At 37.0% G+C, this 21,242-nt stretch overlaps 1 protein-coding gene across 1 annotated transcript; it reads right to left on the bottom strand.

Moving 5' to 3' along the window:
* Positions 1-7,323: 7,323 nt before the first annotated feature.
* On the bottom strand, positions 7,324-18,861 carry LOC145673833 (uncharacterized). The gene is made up of 2 exons (XM_081743604.1): positions 18,444-18,861; positions 7,324-7,651 (listed from the first exon to the last, which is right to left on the bottom strand). Exons 1-2 carry the CDS (start codon positions 18,786-18,788, stop codon positions 7,430-7,432), a joined length of 567 nt encoding a protein of 188 aa, XP_081599730.1. The 5' UTR covers positions 18,789-18,861; the 3' UTR covers positions 7,324-7,429.
* Positions 18,862-21,242: the final 2,381 nt, after the last annotated feature.

Below are 21,242 nucleotides of genomic sequence, written 5' to 3'. Positions count from 1 at the left end.
TATAGGTTGGATTTTTTGTCCCCTGATGTCGATCTTATAAAACATTTAAGCAGTAATATTTATATATTTGATTCTAATATATTTCTAAATCATTATTTAATGTTTATACCTGGAATGTTCATCAGTTATTGAGAATGGAGGTAACATAGTAGCGGCATCTAGTGAAAGACTTCTCGGTCACGTTATGAACTCAACAGAATTCGAAACGCCGATACAGTGGTGCAGACGGTCATTTGTTCAGTTTCTTTTCTTTACTTTTTTTCTCTTCCTCTGTATCTTTTATGTATATATTCTAAGCAGTAATTACACTCATTAAACCAGTGGTGTCCACCCCTCCTTATGTCCATGACGCACCCCCCGCAATTGTCTATCCATAGGTGTTCTTCCATGAAAAAGAAATCTTTTCGATTAATTTTTACATCCCCTCAAACATATTTATATAGGTTTTTAACCCCCCAAATATTTCAATGACGCAGTTTGCGTTATAGCCTCCCCTTATGGGCACCCCTGCATTAAACTGCTAGCTTATAAGAGTTCTTGAAAGAGACCTAACTTTTACATACTAAAAAGAGAACTAAAATAAATTATAAAACATGTATAATCCTCCCTTGTATATGTAAATATAAAATGTTAATTTTCTCGGGTTTTAATCATAGAAAAAAGAACTATGGATTCTATAAATTTTATTCTAATCGCCTAATTTTTTCTAGGCAACACCCAAGAGCCAAAACCTCACCAAAAGCTCAAAAAATGCTCCAGTTCATACGGGTGTCGTCGCGAAGGCTGCAGTAGAATACTGGGACTTCGAGATTTGGCACTATCAATAGATTTCCCTATCGTTGCCGTAATTATTAATGTCAGACTTGTTGGCTGTTTTTTCCCCCTCTCTGTTCATGGATTGTTGAGAATGAGAAAGCAAATGTCCGTTCGGGAGACAAAATGGGTCTCATACAGAGTCGTTTTGTAACGTGATTAGTGCTATACTAAAGAGTTCGACTAACATATGTTACCTGCAGTAGTCAGACCTTTAGAATGACGCTAATAATGCGTCAAAACGACTCTGCATAAGGCGGAATATGTCTGTCCATGTGTCCGCCTATTCGGGAGAGAAAAATCGTAAGATTTATTAGACGAATCAACATGAATTTTAGTCAGAATGTAAAGAGTTAAATATTTGGAGTTCGTTGACAGAAAAGACTCATATACCATAAGTTATAGAAATCAAACATCAGCGTAGCATTATTATTGAACTTTTTTTTTTTTTTTTTTGCAAACTTATAGAAAATCTGAAAAAGCTTTTTTATTTTTTCGTTTTTTGTCCTGCAGGTTCGCTTCCGATTTCATCCACAATAACGCAGCATTGAGCGTTTATTAAAGATGGCGACAGTCGCAGAGAAAAAGTATTCATTCACATCAGTCTGCCTTAACAATGTAACGACACTTCCGAATGAAGTTGAACAGAGATTCACCTACTGCCTAGTCCATTTGACGATGTTATGCACAGTTTACAGATTCTGGATGCCTCACTTACATCACGATGTTCATGAATTCTCGAACAATAGATTGAAAATCCGATGGATCGGTCGTGATGAAGATGACGATCAGTAATTCCTATCATGGCCTCAACGCTCTCCGGACCTAATCTCATGCATTTGTGTGTGTCTGTGTGTGGGGGATTGTGTGAAAGATACAGTGTTTACCCCTCCTCTACCAAGAACCTAACAGAACTGAGAGCTCGCATTAAAAATGCTTTGTAAGAAGCTTGCTCTGCGCCTATCGTCATTTTGTATAAATACTCAACGCTGGGCTCTCGTGGCTGAAATCAGAAGCAAACCTAAAAAAAAAAAAAAAAAAAAAAAAAAAAAATCTTTTTGAGTTTTTTCAATACATCGGGAAGTTGTTGTGACAATATGTTTAATAACAAAGCTACAGTGAATATATGAAATCAGGTTAATCATTTGTAAATGCGGTATATCAGAATGCCACGGGCGTCTCTGGCGGGGGGGGGGTCGAGGGGGATGCGTCCCCCCAATATTTTGAAGTACAAAATATTCAATATTTTACTCTAATTTAATTTATTTACTAACGACAGAATATAACATAAATAATAATAAGTATATTTATTTGGAATATAATATTCAGGCTGTGAAACGATTGTAATCGAAAAATGAAATGAAATGAAATCTTTGAGTTTTACGTCCCACAGTTATGGCGGTGAGGCTAAAGGAGACGGTGATGATGAGTAATGAATGAAATAGTGGAATGAAGAAAGTGGGAGGAAACGGGAGAACCCCGAAGAAACCCACGCACACGATGTTTGTCCACCACAAAGTTCACTTGGCGGGGGCTGGGATCGAACTCCACTGAGCCACTGCCCTTTGCGTAGCAATAACAGGTTCCATTCTCCAAAATCTTTTAACAATAAACTCATTTTGCTCCAAAGAGTGCACTAGTCTCACTGATCATACTCAAACAGTAGGACAGAACTGTAGAACACAAATCCCAATACAATGGCCCAGTTTTGTTTCTTATGGACCTTGCCGTGGTTGCCATCTAAGGAAGAAAACAAATCTCCACACCGCACCGTATCTCATTCCAATTTGAAAGGTACACTGGCAAATTTTTGCTGTTTTTCTTGAGTCGTGGTCAATATTACTCCGGATGAATTTGAACCAGTAAACATAATCTCATAAATCTCCCATCCTTCTTGATCATTTGCCACAAAGCGCATGAAATTCGGAGTTCAGTTAGAATTTCTAGACCAAATTAAATCCATGAGTTTTAAAAAATCACCCTGTATGCGTACAGGAAGATACACTTGCTCTGCATAACTTCTTGCATAAAAGGTACCTTTAGCTTGAAAATATCTGAAGATTTTCTTTGTATATAAATTATATATATTTAAATAAGTCTGCGTATCATATTTTCAAACATTTTAACTTTTTACTTAAACAGTTTTTTTTTTTTCGTTGAACATTACGTGGTCGTTCGAACAACTTGCCACTACTCTTTCCTTTCAAGTGACCAATTATTCTTGATTCTAAATTTTTTACCCTTCAGAATGCTGTTATTACATTTCTCATGTTATATTGAGAAAAGAAGTGGAACGTACTGTTATTTCCTTCTAATATAAATAAAATAAAGAGTTTGTTTGTGTGTTTCTCTGTCTGTCTGTGACAAGACAAGTGGACCGAAAATTACCAAATATTGGTCACGGGTACCTTGGTCCAAGTCCCAGAACAAGACGAAGCGTTTAAAAAAAATGAACCAGGGCCAGGGGGTCTTGTGGGGGGGGTCTTACCGGGACATGTAAAACTAGTAGATAATGACCACTATTAGTGTCGAATTCATAGTTTCCGCGATTGCTGAGATCAATGGTGAAACTCCAATTGCATTTACCCCATTCGACTGCGTGCTGGAAGTAACCGAGGGGAATTTCGAGATATGTAAAAGTAATCCAAAATGGCCGATATTAGTTTCAAGACCATAGTTTTCGCTGTCGTTGAGATGAATGGTGATACTCCCATAGGGTGGAATTTCCAAATACAGCCTCCATCGGCTGGGGGCCAGAGGCTTCTTTGTTTAATTCGAACCAGGGAGTCTAAGGGGACGCTTACCGGGATATGTAAAAGTAGTAGAAAATGGGCAATATTTTTTCATTGTTCAGTTTGTTTACATGGATATTTTATCTGACCCATGCGAAGAATTGGCATATTCAACTAATCTTTTAATAAAGTTGAAATGTTCGAGAAAATCTAACATTTCCTAGTCAAAAACTGAGAGATAAAAAGGCGTTTTCCTCGGACCATTATGTCTCTAGTAAATGATAAGATAGGAAAAACCGGTTTCATGCAAGCAATTAAGCGTCCCAAGAATATACACTACCTTCACTCTAATCTCTCTTTACTAAAACCGGAAGTGGTAGAAATATGCTATTACTTCCGCTTTCAATGTTAAGGGATAACATGCCGTACAAACCATTTCTTCACCACGTGGTATACACGTGGCACTGTTACTCTCTTAAAAAAATAGTTTTATTTTTGTTTGACTATAAATAAAACTTTCACACGAATTGAATAAGGTTCTTTCCACTCCAGGACAGGTCATGTTCTACCTATAAACAAAAGTATGCGTTCTCTGAAAAAGAAATTATAGATAGGCCTATACCACATTGACTGTACACCTGTTCTCCCGTTCCTAGCGCTGCTATTGGCTGAAGGAATTCCACTCCCTTTCGCTAAGGCTCTCTCCTTTAGCAACAGCTGAACTCTTATTGGCTCAACGCGTGGGTGTGTTGAGGGTTTGAGCTTTAGTTCGCATTTTTGACACGGCTCAAGACATTTTGGCAGCACTATAGTACTCAGTTTCCTTTCAACGTGATTTTCGCAACATTCTTTGCATTACGATTATCTTCCTATTTGTAATTTAAAACTTTGGATACATTGTTACTTACATTACATTGTCAAAGCAATATAATATGCTTATATAATAATGAACGGCTCTTTGTCTTAGTAAGATGATACTAGAAAAATACGTATATATACACACTATTCTGAAGCTTTGGATAAAGCAAACACTTCTTACGATATTTTATTCTGTATGGTTCTCCGTAGCATAGTTGCCAACACACTCGTCTTTGGTGCAAGCAGTCCCGGGTTCGATTCCCGATGGAAACATTCGGCCGAAAAAGTGTAAAAGCTTCTTCAGACCAGCAATTCTGAGTGAAGTTTTCCTGAGTTTCCCTCATTTACACCAAATAAATGCAGGATAGTACCTACATTCAGATTCTAGGCCACTTCGTTCATTTTCAAATCCTTTCTTCCCTCGGATCATTGAGGGTCATCATCCATTCTACGTGACGGGCTAACATGGCCAGAGATGCCGAGAGCCCAAAAATCTAATTTCTAAATCTAGTATATTTATACTATGGCTAAATTATAACAAAACATTGAAAAATTTCAAAGTAGCTACCATATTAATTACATTTTTAGGGTACTTATTTGTAACGTCACAGAAAAGATAGCGGTAGTAAGCTGTGACAATATTTCAAACATTTGGCAGTATTCTTTTTTCAAATATTAAACGATAGGACACTCAAATTTGATGCTAGCGTTTGTTTTCTGACTCAGCGGTACCGTAGTGGGTATGATTTCTCCTGTTTTTTTTTTTTTTTTTTTTTTTTGTTTGTTTGTTTGTTAAAATACGACACACGTTTTCAGCACCGAGGCGTGAACTATGGCCTAAAATGGAGTCCACAGTATCGTAATGAGTTCAACCGGGCATGAAACCCAGTATTACGTTCACCAAAGGCATACGTGCTACCCACTAGAGCAGCGTCTAGGGCAATCATGGAGTTAGAGCCCCATTGAAGAAAATAAGCGTTTCTAGCTAAAATCAGAAAATCAAGTTGGTTTTGTACCTCAGTTAATGAAAGAAGAGGCATTGCGCTTACTTCTTGTGTGAGGGAACACTTATTTTGGAAAAGGTAAATTTCTAATCCTGTTAATTGCATGAAATGTCTCTACTTTTGGTTGGAGCCCTACTGCTCATACGTATCGAAAATATACAATACAAAAAAAAAAGTACAATTCTGTTCTTGCATATGTGAGTGTGACGTGTGATTCAACCGAGATTGCGCGGTGGCTCAGTGGTAGAGCGTTCACCTGCGGTACTTGGGGTCCCTGGTTCGATCCCAGCTCCCGCAGAGTGCACTTTGTGGTAGACAAACACAGTGCTCGTGGATTTCTCGGGGTTCTCCCGTTTCCTCCCTCTTTCTTCATTCCACCATTTTACTCATCTCTGATCATCACCGTTTCCTTTAGCCTAACCGGCATAACCTTGGGACGTAAAACTTAAAGTTTTATTTATTTATTTATTTATTTATTTGTAATTTAATAGACTTTTTATTATTATTATTTACGCACCTCCCTACTTTTGTAAAGGATTGAAATCGTATGAAGCATGAACGAATATATTTGATTTTTCCCTTTCTGTTCGTGATTCGTTTTTCCTCGCATGTAGTAGTTCTTTTCCATTAAAATTACTCAGTGTGTTTCTCTTTCTGTGAGTTGGCTTTTATTATTTAATCTGTATAGTCCTAATATTTAATCTGTATACTCTGGAAAAGTTCTAGTAGACGTGATACGTGAACAATATAGAAGCATCTAACTAACAAATTTTACAATAATATTTTCGCATAGCAATCTAGTTGTACACTTACGATTTAAAAAAATGCACTCATTAATATACCTAGTTCTAAAACAATTATGTTACCTCTTTAAATTCTTCAAATAATTGGTGTCTGCTAATTTTCCAAAAGAGATAGGAAAAATATACTAATCAATAGAACTCGTTAAGCAGAACAAAATGGCGTCAGGGTAAATCCTCATTTGTATTTGTTTGTAGAAAATGTACCCAAACGTTTTTTTTTTTACGATAATAAAAAATGTATAATTCGTGGTAAACAATAACACACTCAATAACACGGCACCTACATTAGGATATTAAATAGGATAAGGATATTAGATATTTTAAGGATATTAAATATTTTAAGGATATTAAATAGGATAAGGATATTAAAGGATAAAAAATTAAGCATACTAAATAGGAATTTTGCCAAAATTCAGAATTGTATTTCTAATAATGTGTCCCCTTGGGATTGTATAATTCGCATGTGAAAATGGTCCCTTCAAGTATGACTGACACACCAGAGGATGATGTGAGCATTCACGCGGAACGATCTTCAAGGAAGAAGCAAATCTTCTGATGAAAATCACGGTAAGAGATGTGTACCCTTGAATTGCGTTTTGCCCCATTTCATTTCCAGTCAATTATCTTGCTCAATTCTATTATTAAAACTGTAATAAATATATACTTGGTCTGAAACGAATACTAACATTTATTGGAAGACGATAATTTGGTAATACATTCTTTGACTGACAACTACCTAAACAAACTAGAGCCACTCAACAATAACATGTCGGAATCAAATCACAATTCTAAGTAATAAGGCAAACAATAGGAAATAAACAATGTCTTTCTTTCATTTTGATTCTAATTTTCGAGTTTAAACTGTATGATCTTTTACGACAATGTCGTTTTCTCTTTCTTTCAACAGGTTATACTATTCATTTAATTAATCTTTTATCTAAATAAGTACTTTAAAAAAAGACTACGAAATATTTACTTCCCTGACTGAGTTATAGAAATAAAAAGAAAGGTTAGAATCTTTGCAATTCTATGGAAGCAGTCAACATACAGAGGTTTCAAGAACAGTTTCAAACAATAATTTTAGTTAATCACTTTCACAACCATTTCTATATAATAAAGGCATCTCTAGAACAGTATCACAGATATTTTCCTAACAACATCTATTTTTTATTGTTTTTGTTTGTACTTCCCATTCAACCAAACCTTGAATGCAGTTTCTTTAGGGTTCCATGGAAGCGTAAAGTATAGCCCAAAAAATAAGCAAACCAATAATGGTGAAAAAGGGAACGCCACTAGCTTTGTCCCACAACAGCCATTTCCATGGGAATCCTTGACGACCAGCAGGAACAAGTCCTTGAGGATTGGAATTGGTGGGGCCCTGGGCGTTGGAAGTAGGGTTGTCAGGATTTGGAGCCTCCATTTCAATCACCTCCTCATTCACCTATTAGAGGAAAAAAAAAATACATATTTAGACTTAAACATTACATGTATGTTGATAAAATAAAAACGTTCCTAAAATACAAGAATCATAAGTTTGTAGAGATAGGCACGAGGAGTTCGAGCGAGTTTTATATGATAGTCGACTCGACTCGAAACAAACATTTTTGAGCTCGACTCGAGAACTCGGTTTGAAAATTTTCCTCCAACTCGACTCGAATTTGGGTCGAGTTTCGAGTCAAGTCGAGCCAAAACGAGTCAAATTGAGTTAAGTGCCGTGTGTAGTTTCAAGTACTCTCTTCAAGTATCCTACATAGACAATATAATTATCAATGATATTACTACTACTACAAATTATATTATTATTATTATTATTATTATTATTATTATTATTATTATTATTATTATTATTATTACAACAGCTTGTATAACTATGAAAGATAGGTGGTTTGTATCTGAATACTAAAAACCAGCTGACTGCCGATCTCGGTCGTCGAGAAGATTTCAGAAGGCAACAACATTGTTCATGAGGTTCTGGGTTTGAGTTAAGGAGAAGCAAGTATTCGGACACGAGTCAAAAATTGTTAAAAGTTATAGAGTACATGCCAAACATATTCAAAACTGCTCGGCCTGCGTTCAAAGTTGTTAACGGCTAGAGCGACCCGGCTCACAGCTCATTCTCGACCGATCCGAACTGAGAAGTGAGCCGAGCCCAATCAAGCCGGCACGAGCCGATGGCTCACCCGATCGGAACTGAACCGAGCTGATGGCTTACCCCAAACGAGCCGGTTCGAGCGATCAGCTTAATTGAGCCGAGTCGATGGCTGATCCCAAGCGAGAAGGCGCTATTTTGTTGTCAGTTGAACTGAGCAGTTGACATCACTACCCGGTTGGGCTCAAAAGTTCGACTGTGCAGGTCTCAGCCTTGATAGTATGAATTACAGTATATACTTACGTTGGTACTCACGACACTGGAGGCTGTCTAGTTATAAAAATCTATTGTTGTCTCATTATAGACATTAGTAGTGCACCCCTGTCGTGAGCAACACTAGAAGTATTCCACACTACTACTTATATTTCTCATCATTTTAGCTTTCCAGTCTAATCAGGCCATGGTTTCTAAAGAGTTAAAACGAGCTGAATGGGCGAGGTACTTATCAATCTAGACTCGACTTGAAACTCGATCTCAAAAACAGTGACTCGGCTCGGAATTCGAATCGAAAAAAAATACCTTTGACTCAACTCAAAACTCGACTCGAATTGGAGTCGATTTCCGAGTCGAGTCGAGTTTTAGCTCGACTCGTGCCAATCAATATAAAGTCTTGTGTGTGTGTGTGTTTTTTTTAAGTGGCATACATTACCAGAGTAATGATTAGGAGCTTCCATATACCCTACGTAAAACATATCATTTTAAATTATTACTGCAATATATTCCTTGTTCCTTTTTGAAAAAAAAAACGTTCGTGCTGTTTGCGATCATTTAAGTTTGCGATCGAAGGCAGTATCGCTTGTGTAGCGACCAGCTTTGAACGACATGTTAATTAGAGTTATCAACTGCTAAGAAAAATCTGTTTGCAACCAATTGATGACTTGTTCCTTAAATGAATCTGGGAAGAAGAAATCTCAGAACTACTTGTCAGTTCTCCTCAATTTGGTGAAAACAAAATAAATAAATAAATAAATAAATAAATAAATAAATAAATAAATAAATAAATAAAAGTAATTGACACTTTGAAGAGAACATTTTACCCTGTAACTAACTTTTTTAACAATTGGAAAAATCATTTACTTTTGTTTATTTTGTGTGTGTGTATGTGTGTGTGTTTAAAGTAGGGATGGGCAAAACCGGAAACCGGTTTCTAGAAAAACCGAAACCTGAAAAACCGAGATTTTGGTTTCCTCCAAAACCGGTTCGGTTTTTCACCGAAACCGTTTCAGTTTTCTCCATAAACCGGTTCGTTTTTCACCGAAACGGGTTCGGTGAAAACTTTCGGAAAACAGATAAAACTATTTCTGTGGAAACGGATTCGGTTCGGTTTCCGGAGAACAACGAAACACTATTCTGGTCAGAAATAGAACAAATTTTGGAAAAACACGAAACCGGTTTTGAAGAAAACCGAAACCGAACCGGGTGAAAACCAATAACCGGTTTTGGAGAAAACCGAAACTGGTTTCAGTCATAAAACGAACCGGTTTTTGTGCCCACCACTAGTTTAAAGAGGAGTTTTTGCTTACCCAATTTACGATCAATTCAATTGAATCAACATCAGTTGCCGACTGTGTAGACCTTCGACTAAATTGTCTACTGGTTCAACCGACTGTGAAATGGATTGAAAGATATATTTCGCAATCTACTAGATGTCCTAGTGAGAAAATCTGCTGTTGTGCAAGTTCGGGGGGAGACAGCAAACACAACAAGAGTTCGTATCATAAGTGTTTTCGAAGTAATGGCTTGTTTTGGAAGTAACGGTGTAGAATTTCACTGAAAAGAAAATGAAATATTTCAGTTTAACGTCCCACGTCCCTGTCTTCCAGCCAAGGCAGACAGATAATTAAGACAAGTGAATGATGATGGAACAACTTTTGAAATGAGAATGTGGAATTACCGCGAAAAAAATCCACGAACGCGATGTTGTCCACCACAAACTTACTTGCTCGGGCATTGAATTAGAGTTCATGAAGCAGAGCTAATCGCTTTACCTCTGTCGTCCTCCATACAGTTCAACGTATCTGCACCAAATTTATATACACAAATAATTATTAATTTGTTAGATACTCCGAGAAAGCAGTGGATAGCTTGAATAGAAATAAAGTTGCTGGAAGTTATGCAACTCTGCAAAGCACGTATGCATGAAAAATTTCATAGGCTTCACTTTGGTGCAATGACTTCTATCGGAGAAAGTTTTATTTCCGTGATCATTGAACTAAGGCTGTGATTCCCAACTAGTGTCCCGAACTTTTAGAATCTAAAAGTCAAGAAGCATTTAATAATTTATAAAATCAATTTTTACGGAAGACTTTATCAGTCATCATTTCCAGCGGCTCTAACTATGGACACGTCATTGAATCGTTACTTTAGAAAATCCTACATTTTTACACTGGTATAATTTATATTATTGTTGGTTTAAAAAAATAAAGAAAGTAAGTATTTTGAGATGCAGTGAGAGTTGTCAAAAAATATTTAGAACCTCTGATCCTTGAACCACGTGTTTTTCGAAAATTTTGCTAAAGTTGGCTGCTAATGGTTTTGGTGGCCAGACGAAATTTGGTCGTGATCAGTCAGGGGAAATCCGTTAATTTGCGGCACCTGTAACTAAAGTTAATTACTGGGTCAGTAGTTACGGATTAAGAATTGGATTTCTGGAGTGTCAGCATCTATGGGCATGTTAGTCCGTCGCGTAGGACAGATTACGTCCCTCGGCGATTATACACTCCGGGGAATTGGAGAGGAAGAAAGTGATGGGGAAGGAAGAAGCGACCTGGGACAATTGTGTGAGGTACCTTTCCTGCATTTGCCTTGTGTGAATAAATAAAATTTCACTCTGGATGGCTGGCCTGTGAATGCTTTTACTGTTTTTCGAGCGAGTGCGTGTGCGGGGCCAATAGCTTAGGTGAGAATACATTTCTACCATGAAAAAAGGATTTGGTGCTAACTTTGACCTTTTCATATCAATGACAGCATCAATCTACCATGAATACAATACATGGCATTAGTACTTTTGAACCTCAAGCTCCAGTAGAACCCAGGGTACGCTTTTAGCGTATACGAACGAAGCCCGAATCTAGCTCAAACATTACGTATTGAGTCTGCCAGATACTTTCCGCGGATAGTGGTGGGTTCCTAGTTATGTGGAAAATTTGCTCAGGATCGTGTTTAAATTAAAACATTTCCGACGACAATAGCATGGTAAACTACGACAGTTCTAGCCAGGGGCGTCATTTAGGGGAGCAAGAGGAGGCGATTTCTCCGCAAGAGTTTGAGGAATACATATATTCTAAGCGATCAAGTATGTGACGCTCGACCACCCCAAAAAATCTAATTTGTTCAAATAAAATAGTACTTCAAAACCACAATTAATTAACTTTTTACAACATCACATGGCGACCCAGCGGTTGCCGCCATTCTGCGTTTTCTCGAGTTGAGGCATTTACGGATTATTCAATATTTCCACATGAGTTGGTCCTACCGAAATGAAAATTGATCGGCGTCTCTAACTTGGGTAGAGTTAAAACTTTATCCTCTTAACATTTTTGTCTAAAACCACTTAAAAGGAGTGAAATCATGATCTACAGTATCAACATTTTTGGACATTGAAGACATGTTTGGGAAAAGGAAACAACTGACGTAGAAGTCTGAATTAGTGTATGCATACAATACAGGGTCATAAGTTTATATACAAAAATTTGCAGATCTGTAGCTTCTCCCAAAGACCAGAAAAAATGTAAAGTTGGGGAATTATCCCAATGCGGCATGTTTCACTGTCCAATATCTCCAATCGGCCTGAATTTAACAAGTCTGAAATTTTGGGAATAGTTACTCCTTTAGTACACCAAAATACACAAAAACAGCGCGTTTTGTAGTTTTTAGAACAGGGGGTCAAAGTATTAAGTAATGACGTCATACTCTAGGAGAGTTTTGTTCACAAATTAAACTCGAAATTCGTTGTTGTGAAGTAAAATAAAGTAGCATGAATGGTTAGTCCAGTCAAGTTTCTCAAGCTCGTTTATTTCATCTAGTTGTAACACTGTCTTATCACACCCACAGCATTACTGGTGAAGAATGCCGCTATCAGCAGAAGGCGAGAAAAGTCAAAGTGCACATTTGGCAAAAAGTTCGTAGGTACTCATTTCTCTTTCTGCTTTACGAATGATATTCAATCCTGTTTATTTTTGTTTTAACTGTCAACTAATGTAGGAGACTGTTGTCCTTTTGGTTGATCTACATTCTTTAGTCAGTATTTATAGCGAGTGAGTAAACACTGACGGGGGAATGTAAGATTACTACTACCTCCCATTTTGTAATATTAACACTTTAAATGTGCACTAGTACCTCGCTAAATATGGCCCCAAAGTTCATTTACCAAAGTTTGCTATTTTCTTGTTAGATATATTCGTCTCGGGTAAGTAAATAGGAACAAATGAAAAAGGAAGAAAAAAGGCGGCCTTGAAAGTAAAACGTAGACGAATTGAACAGTGTTCAGAAGATGAAGTCTACAATGCACTGGATCGTGGTAGGTCAGTGGGTCAGAGCGGGTCACGGTGAGTAATAGTTCGGAATGGGTCACGTCTTGTTGACCCACAAATCGCTGATCTACTCACAAATCTTGATCCACTTGAAACGTTTGACCCATGACCTACTGACCTATTCCATTCCTGTTGAAGATTACGAAAATAAATCTCGAACTGAAAAGTAAGAAATAGCCGTGTAGTTGAATGGGTCTGAAGTTGGGTAAGAATAAGTATAAAAAATAATGAAGATATGGCAACAAAGTATAGGTTCAAGGAAATGCTAATACTTAAATAAATGAGTAAGATATATGTATGTATGTTCTGTACTATTTATTGATTTTAGAAAGGCGTACGACTCGGTTAGGAGAGAAACATTATACAACGTTCTTACAGAACTTGGAATACCGAGAAAGCTAATTAGATTAATTAAGATATGTTTAAATGAATCCCAAAGTAAAGTCCGGGTAGGAAATTTTTTGTCCACGAGCTTTCACGTCGAGAATGGCCTGAAACAAGGAGATGCGTTGTCGCCATTATTATTTAACTTTGTTCTGGAATACGCTATAAGGAAAATCAAAGATAGCAACCAGGGCCTAGAGTTGAACGGTATTCACCAGGTTATGGCATATGCTAATTATGTAAATTTAATAGGGGATGATAGGAGAACAATAGAAATAAATGCAGAGATCTTATTAAACTCTTGAAGGGACATGGGTTCAGAAGTAAATGCAGAGAAAACTAAATACATGGAAGTGCGTCGGGACCGTAATACGGCAAATTGTGGATGCGTTAAAATATTAAATAAAACTTTTGATAAAGTGGATAGTTTCAAATATCTAGGGACAATATTAACAGAGGAAAATCATATCCACGATGAAATTAAATGTCGACTAAAAGCAGGGAAGTCGTAGAGTCAAAACTTGCTCCATCTTCTTTCATCTAACAACAGCTTTCAAACGATGTGCTACTTAACACACCTTCCCATTTGAAAACTTTAAGTTGGGCCCCATCTGTATCCCTGCGGGGACAATGGGACAATACTTTTTTTTTAACTTTAAATCGTTATACTTTGAAAATAATGCTACACGTGCTTTCACGTTTTAACACTTGCCTCACTATTCCCGATTTATAGGGGTGGCCATGGACTTTTCAATTAAGTTTTTGTTTATATTGACAAGCCGCCATTTTGCACAGTGTTGTCGTAGAGAGTCGAGACTTGCTCCATCTTCTTTCATTTCGAAACAGCTTTTAAATGATATGCTACTTAACCCCTGTGCCATTTGAAACTTTTGAATTGGACCTTTCTGGGACCCTGTGGGGGACCCTGGGGCAAACATTTTTACCCCAAAAAGTGTGTCCTTGAAAATAATGGGATACGTGTTCGTCGAGTCTTCCATCTACCCAACCTTTTCTGAACAAATGACCAGTTTCAAACTATTCTGCCAGCTAATAGCTTTTACATTATAACATATGTTCGAACTCACGATATTCCGCCCCGTGGCACGTGTAACTTTGGGATTCGTTTAGTTATAGTATATCAAATGCAAACACAATTTTCTCGTTTGGATCTCAGCGAAGCCACTTCTTGACCTCTTGTGAGAACAAAATCAATGATATGTTAGAAAACTTAAGGAAAGGCTGTGAAGAATATGTGATGAAAATAAAGACAAAAGCCAACAAACAAGTTAAAATTTAAGTGTGAGTTACAAAAACAGTGTAATTTAGTGTACGAACAGGTTCTTCAAAAACATTAAATATAGGTAGCCTTGCCCACGGTATTATAATTACTGTATGTACATTATAACCACTGTATCGATAAAAGAGCATACAGCATGTTTAAGCCTGAATAACATTTTCTTGGTCATTTTCGAAAATCCGAACAATTTGAAAATCTGAACCTGTGGTCCCTATCAGTTAGGATTTTCTACTTCTACTGTATTTTGTTTAGTATTGTTTTCATTCCATAACTCATGAACCGAATGTTCTCATTCAATTCATAAATACTTCCTTGCAGTGCTGTAGTCTTCAGCTCAACCATAGGTTGGTGGACAATATGGAAATTTTAAAAATTTCTCTCTTGAGAGAGAGTTGTTTTATACTTTGATAAGGCCTCTTCTTCGTAACTGCATCTAGATATTCCATCCTTGGTCTTCCTCCTTTTGGTTTTACTTCTGCCTGTCCCTCTATCAGCACAATGATCCAATGTGTCGAATAAGATGGCCAAGCATGCTGTTTCTTCCTTTTCCTATTATCTTCATGATCTGTCGTCCTTCATTAGCTTCCTTTTAGTACGTCTTCATCCCTTTCCCTTTCGGTTAATGACATGCGCAGCATTCTGCGCCAACACCACATTTCAAATGTTTCCAACTTAGATATTTCAGCTTTTCTCAATGTCCACGTTTCTGATTCGTAAAGCGCCAAGCTCCATACCAGGCTCTTAATAAATCGTTTACGAACGTCCAACGACACATTTCTTAATGTTAGCGGTCCTCTTTTTCTATTGAATGCTTGTTTAGCCTGTGCTATTCTAGAAATTACGTCTTTTTTCAGTTCTTCCGTTCGAGGATATTAGAATTCCTAAATAACGGAACGTCTTAACGTATTCGATTTTCTCTCCCCCTAGCCATAGGTTTGTCTCTTCCTGTCCTGCTTTTGTGCACTTTATCACTTTGGTTTTCTTCTTATTTATCTTTATTTTGCGTGTTTTTTTTTCAGTTGGTCGTTCAAGTTTGAAAGTGCTTCTTGCAAGTCCTTTTCGTTTTCCGCTATCAATGCTATGTCATCAGCAAACCTTATTGTGCTGAAAACCTGGCCGTTTACTTTTACTCCTGTCTCGCTTTTACCGAATAATTCTTTCATAGCCTGTTCTATATAGTCATTGAACTGGAGAGGGGAAAGTCCTCATCCTTGCCATACTCCTTTACTTATTCTTGCTTCATTCTGATCTATTCCTATAACGGTTGTCTGGTTCCTATAAAATTGGTATATTCTTCTTCTGAATACCTGAAGAAGCAACTTTCAGATTCTTCAACGCCCTGAGCGTGATATTCCAATCTACGTTGTCAAAAGCCTTTTCTATATCTACAAATAGTGCTGTAGTCAGAGAGGGGAAATTCGAACACGTGCCTCCCCTACGACTCAGGTTAATTTTATACCTAGGTATTTGCCAAACACATAGCATTTTTTAAGATAGATTCATTAGTTATTCGAAACAACCATACATTAGCATGTAAAGAATATTTACCTAATTCTTTTGATTATTACTAAAGTATTTTCTACTTTCTTTATTTCTCAATTTTAAGAATACGTAATTAAATATTTTTCTTTAGAGTAAGACGCATACAGTGCGAATTTGTCCTATAATCACCGTGTCCAAAGCCATTGTTAGGTTTCGTACTAGTAAAAAAATCACAAGAAGAGTTTATCGGGTACTGTCAGCTTAAAAATCCTTACTTTAGCTCCTGTACTACATTACCTTCCAGTTTAATTTTCTTTCTACGACGCATGTTCACATTTCTCACATGTGAAGAAAGAAACAATGTCAAAGTTCGTGAAGTGGAGTAGGAGGTGAGCAAAAATTGTTGCCCAGTCTAGAACTCGCATAGCGCCAATATTTCTCCACCTCCGTGTCAATTCAGGATTCAATTCAGGTGTCATGCATTCTTCAAAATGCAAACGCGTGAGTGCAAGAATACGTGAGACATGAAGACAGGACAAAACAAATCTAAGGAGATTCGTTAACGTTTGTATTAATCATTTGCAGTTACGGGTAGCTTTAGAGCCTGACCACCGAATTTTATCAGACAACTTTCATTTTGTTTTGGTATCTCAGGAAAAATTACGTTTGCTGAGTAGCTTTCTGGAAGGGATTTTTAAAGTTGTACGTCCCACAGTTATGCCGGTTAGGCTAAAGGAGACGGTGATAATGAGAAATGAATGAAATGGTTGAATGAATAAAGTACGAGGGAACGGGAGAACCTCGATGAAACCCATGCACGGGGTGTTTGCCCACCACAAAGTTCACTTGGCGCGAGCTGGGATTGAACCAAGGACCCCATGCACCAGAGGTGAATATGTAAAAATGAAATATGCTTATAAATCGAATATCATCATCATCATCATCAAAAAAAAGTTTCGACCCGAAAAATCATGCAACAGTATACGCATTTAGGTGATTCTGAAAGAACATTTCCTACGGAGGATATTTTTTGCATGAATAGAAATGAGTTGTTACTGAAGGTAACATCAAATAGAGCTTATTATTATCATTAAAATAACTGCAGTTACTAAGCCGTTATTTTCTACCATTCTGGGCTAGAATTAGTTAATTCTTATTGTAAGTAGCTCTTACATTCTTTCAGCACTGAAAATCTAGATTTACTTTTAATGAAAATGAAATGAAAACTTTAAGTTTTACTTCCCATGGTTATGCTAGCTAGGGTAAAGGAGACGGTGACGATGAGAAATGAATGCAAGGTGGAATAACGGAAGTGCGAGGAAACGAGAGCACCCCGAGAAAATCAACACACATGGTGTTTGTCCACCTCAAAGTTAACTTAGTGCGAGCTGGGATCGAACCAGGGACCCCACGCACCAGGAGTGAGGGCTCTACTGCTAAACCACTGCGTCCTGAAGCTATATAATGAACAATACACGAAGACTCTCACTAATGAATTCTGTACAGAAAATGCTATTAGTATAGTTTTATAATAACTTGTATTGTTTATTAAGTACAGAGATGTACCATTTTGCAAAGTTGCCTATGATCAATAGCGGCTATTGAGGGAAGTCGCATTGGTTAAGAGAAAATAGATTCGTTAATGTACTATTTCTTCTATATTATTCTGGTGTATTAGGACATTAGATAACTTATCTTATTTCAACTTGCACTGACAAAACTGTAATTTTTACCGACGTGACTTCTCTAAAGACCCGCCACTGCATATGACCTCATTCTCACGTAAACTTAAGTATAGTACTTTGGTTGAGATATCAAGAGATAATGTACAGTTAAGGTTGCAGTGGTAAGAAGGATCGAGCGGTTGATGTTTAGGAGATAATGTAAGGAAAAGTAATATAGATGATTCAGAAATGTTGTAGGTTAGAACATTTCTCTCCAGGGGCATTAAGAGGCCCCATCACGGCGAAATTAAATACCGCTAATTTTACAGTAATTATGTGACATCTTCAAATAGATAAAAGATAATCGAAAACTGGAACAAGAGCTCGCTAGACAAAATTATTTTACATGAAATACCGTTATCACGACTCACTTATCTCCTTTCGATTTCCAGTCATTTAGAAAATCGGCATTTATTTTCGCGTTTCTAAATGGCTACAAACGGAAAGCTACTAGGAGACTCGTGATAACGGTATCTCATGCAAAATAATATTGTCCAGGGAGCTCTTGTTTCACACTTTGATTATCTTTTATATATTTGAAGATATCATATAATTACTGTTAAATTAGCGGTATTCAAATTTCGCAGTGAGAAGGCCTCTTAACTACGCAACAGGTTCTATAAAGTCCTAGCTACGAGCTAAGTACCGTCTATCATAAAATTTACCTCTTCTATAGTCTCCAAATCTTTCATCTCGATAGCCACTTCCTTCTTGCCTGTTCTTTTCGCATTGTCCTTGCTTTTTAGGATTCCTCCCTTTGCGGGTTTGGCATCCTCATTGATCTCAGCTTCAATAATTTCTGTTTTGCATGAAGTATCGATGTTTGGAGGATTTTGGGCTGGGTCACCATTGCCCAAATCGCCTTCATCTTCTAGTATTTGTCCCTCTTTGTACGGACCTTCGATGCCTTCAAGTTTTGGTTGGTTCACAGCTCCTTCATCCTCTAGGAGTTGGTCCTCGTTGTACGGACCCTCAATACCTTCGGGAATTACACTTGCTTTCTTTGACATTTCCAAGCCTGCTAAGCACTTCTGCACTGGTCAACTGTTTCTTCCGGAATGACTGACTTCTGTACTTGTCTAATGGAACACACAGTTTATAATGCGTACTTGTATTGTATTATTATTATTTCACCACTGCGGAGCAACATGCGTCATTAAGTTAGTCACATGAGTACACCTGAATTGTCTGTTCTAAGAATAGAATATATATATATATATATATATTTAACTTTCGGATTCTTGAATCTGATACGTTTTCAACCATTCCACGACACAATATTCAAAACAATTCAAAATATTATTGTTTAACCTCGAAATCACACAATGGACAATTGATTCTACTGAGCTGGAAGCGTTATGTAAGCCTAGCTCTGAAATATGAGTCAAAAATTCAGTGCGTAATTAGAGGAAAGCCCTTCTGTCGTTTACAAAAGAAACAAATTACACATTTCTTGAAAATGACTCTTCGATTACTAATACGTTGTTGTGTTCTAATAACAAAACATTCTTCTGTCTAATAACAGTATTTTTTTCTAGAAGTAAAATATACTAACAGTGCATTGTTTTAATAAAACGTAATCGGTATTTGTCAACCTGAATTGTGAATAAAACGTATTTATTGTTTTGTTTCCTTTGCAAAACATATTTTGCGGAAAACATATTACCGTGCATGGTTATAAAGTATGTTAGCTTTTTTCTTAAATGTAAAATAATTGAAGTATTATTTGATATAAAGGTCGAAATATGACGGGATATTGTAAAGTTTTAATTATCATAGTAAAAAATCAGGATAGAGGGATGGTTGTAATTTGTAGGTGTTAACCCTTCTCTATGTACCCAGATTTACACACTTCTCCTAGCGTTCCTTAACTTTACCGTCATTGTAGAAGCCTACACATTGTGCTTTAAACCACTCTTACCAGTGTTCAAAGTGGAAAAAAAGCAGAGGCGGTATGTTTTATGTCGATTTTGACTTGACATACCGCCTTTCTAAATGTTGAAATACAGCGAGGGTATTTTGCTTAAAGATTGCATCTCTATTTACATAATGAGCAACATCCATTGGGAAGTTCCTCTGTAGACGGAGGTTAGGGACATGGAGAGATTTTGATCCCCCGGCAACAACTCTGAAAAAATAAAAAAAAGAGAATATCCCCTTATGTTGCATTATAGAGAATTATACACGAAAATGAACAAAAACAGAGGTTTTGTATTAATAATTTCCTGTAGGAAAACTGCCGGATTCCCCACTCGATTGAGGGTATTGCAAACCCCGGAAGATCCGCCCCCACTACAGACAACCCCTAACACCGTTCATGCTCAAAACACATTTAAATGCATTAAGGCAAAAAGACAGACACATACATAAAAAAGAAACAATTCAATATGGCACATCAAAATATAAACTAGATCGGGGTTCCCACAAGAAAGTGACGATAGATTTCCCTGATATTCCCTGACACAAATTCTTGTTTTCTCTGACATAAATTCTTGAATATAAATGGGAAGATATGAGGTAAGTTCTATCATACACTTTTTAACAGCCTCCTCCATCCTCATACCCCTCCAACACACTCCTTTAATTACCATGTACATATTTATTATGTTCAATATGAGTAATTGTTATTTACACAAAATTTATCATGTAAGTATAAATAATATATGCATGATACAGTACCGTATACCTTGGCATTGCAAATTAGACTTTTTTTGGGGGTTGAAAAGACAATAAAAGCAATATAACGTGCAGTGAAGAATATATTGCCAACTCTCCCTCAGCCTAATACTATCAGTCCTAAAATGAAATGAAATGAAATCTTTAAGTTTTACGTTCCACGGTTCTGCCGTCTAGGCTAAAGGAGACTGTGATGATTAGCAATGAGTGAAATGGTGGAATAAAGAAAGTGGAAGGAAACGGGAGAACCCCGAGAAAACCCACGTACACGGCGTTTGTCCACCACAAAGTTCACCTTGCGCAACTTGCAATCATACCAAGGACACCATGAACCAGAGGTGAACGCTTTACCACTAAGCCACCGTGGCCCACCATTAGTCCTAATATTGCCAACTCTGAGATATGTTAATTCTCACATTTACATTTTTAAACAGAATTTTGCTTTGTTTTCAGTTCTTATATTAGTTCTACGAGAGCGTCTTGGTCTTGCTTGTAATGTAATTCCATTTGTTCCTTCTTTGTTTTCAACTTTTTAACTTCAGTACTTAGTTTTCTTTTTAAACCTTTGATTACTTTCCCCTGCACTTTTGATTCGCTTCTGTTTAACCCTTTAGTGGGCAGTGTTGCTCTCAAGCAACATCGCATTCTGTTGAGTTATCTGCACGAATTATAACTTCAGTGATCATTTAATTGACATTATTGCTTTCATACAATATTCATAAACATGATTTGCGGGTCACTTCTTTAGATACTTCTAAACTTTGTCAACAGGGGATAGTCAAATTTAG

The sequence above is a fragment of the Thermobia domestica genome, chromosome 17, assembly GCF_964235325.1.
Source record: "Thermobia domestica chromosome 17, izTheDome1.hap1.1, whole genome shotgun sequence".
In the NCBI taxonomy this organism is placed as follows: domain Eukaryota; kingdom Metazoa; phylum Arthropoda; class Insecta; order Zygentoma; family Lepismatidae; genus Thermobia; species Thermobia domestica.
Note: the sequence above shows the minus strand (reverse complement) of the source record. Positions and strands in the feature narration are given on the sequence as shown.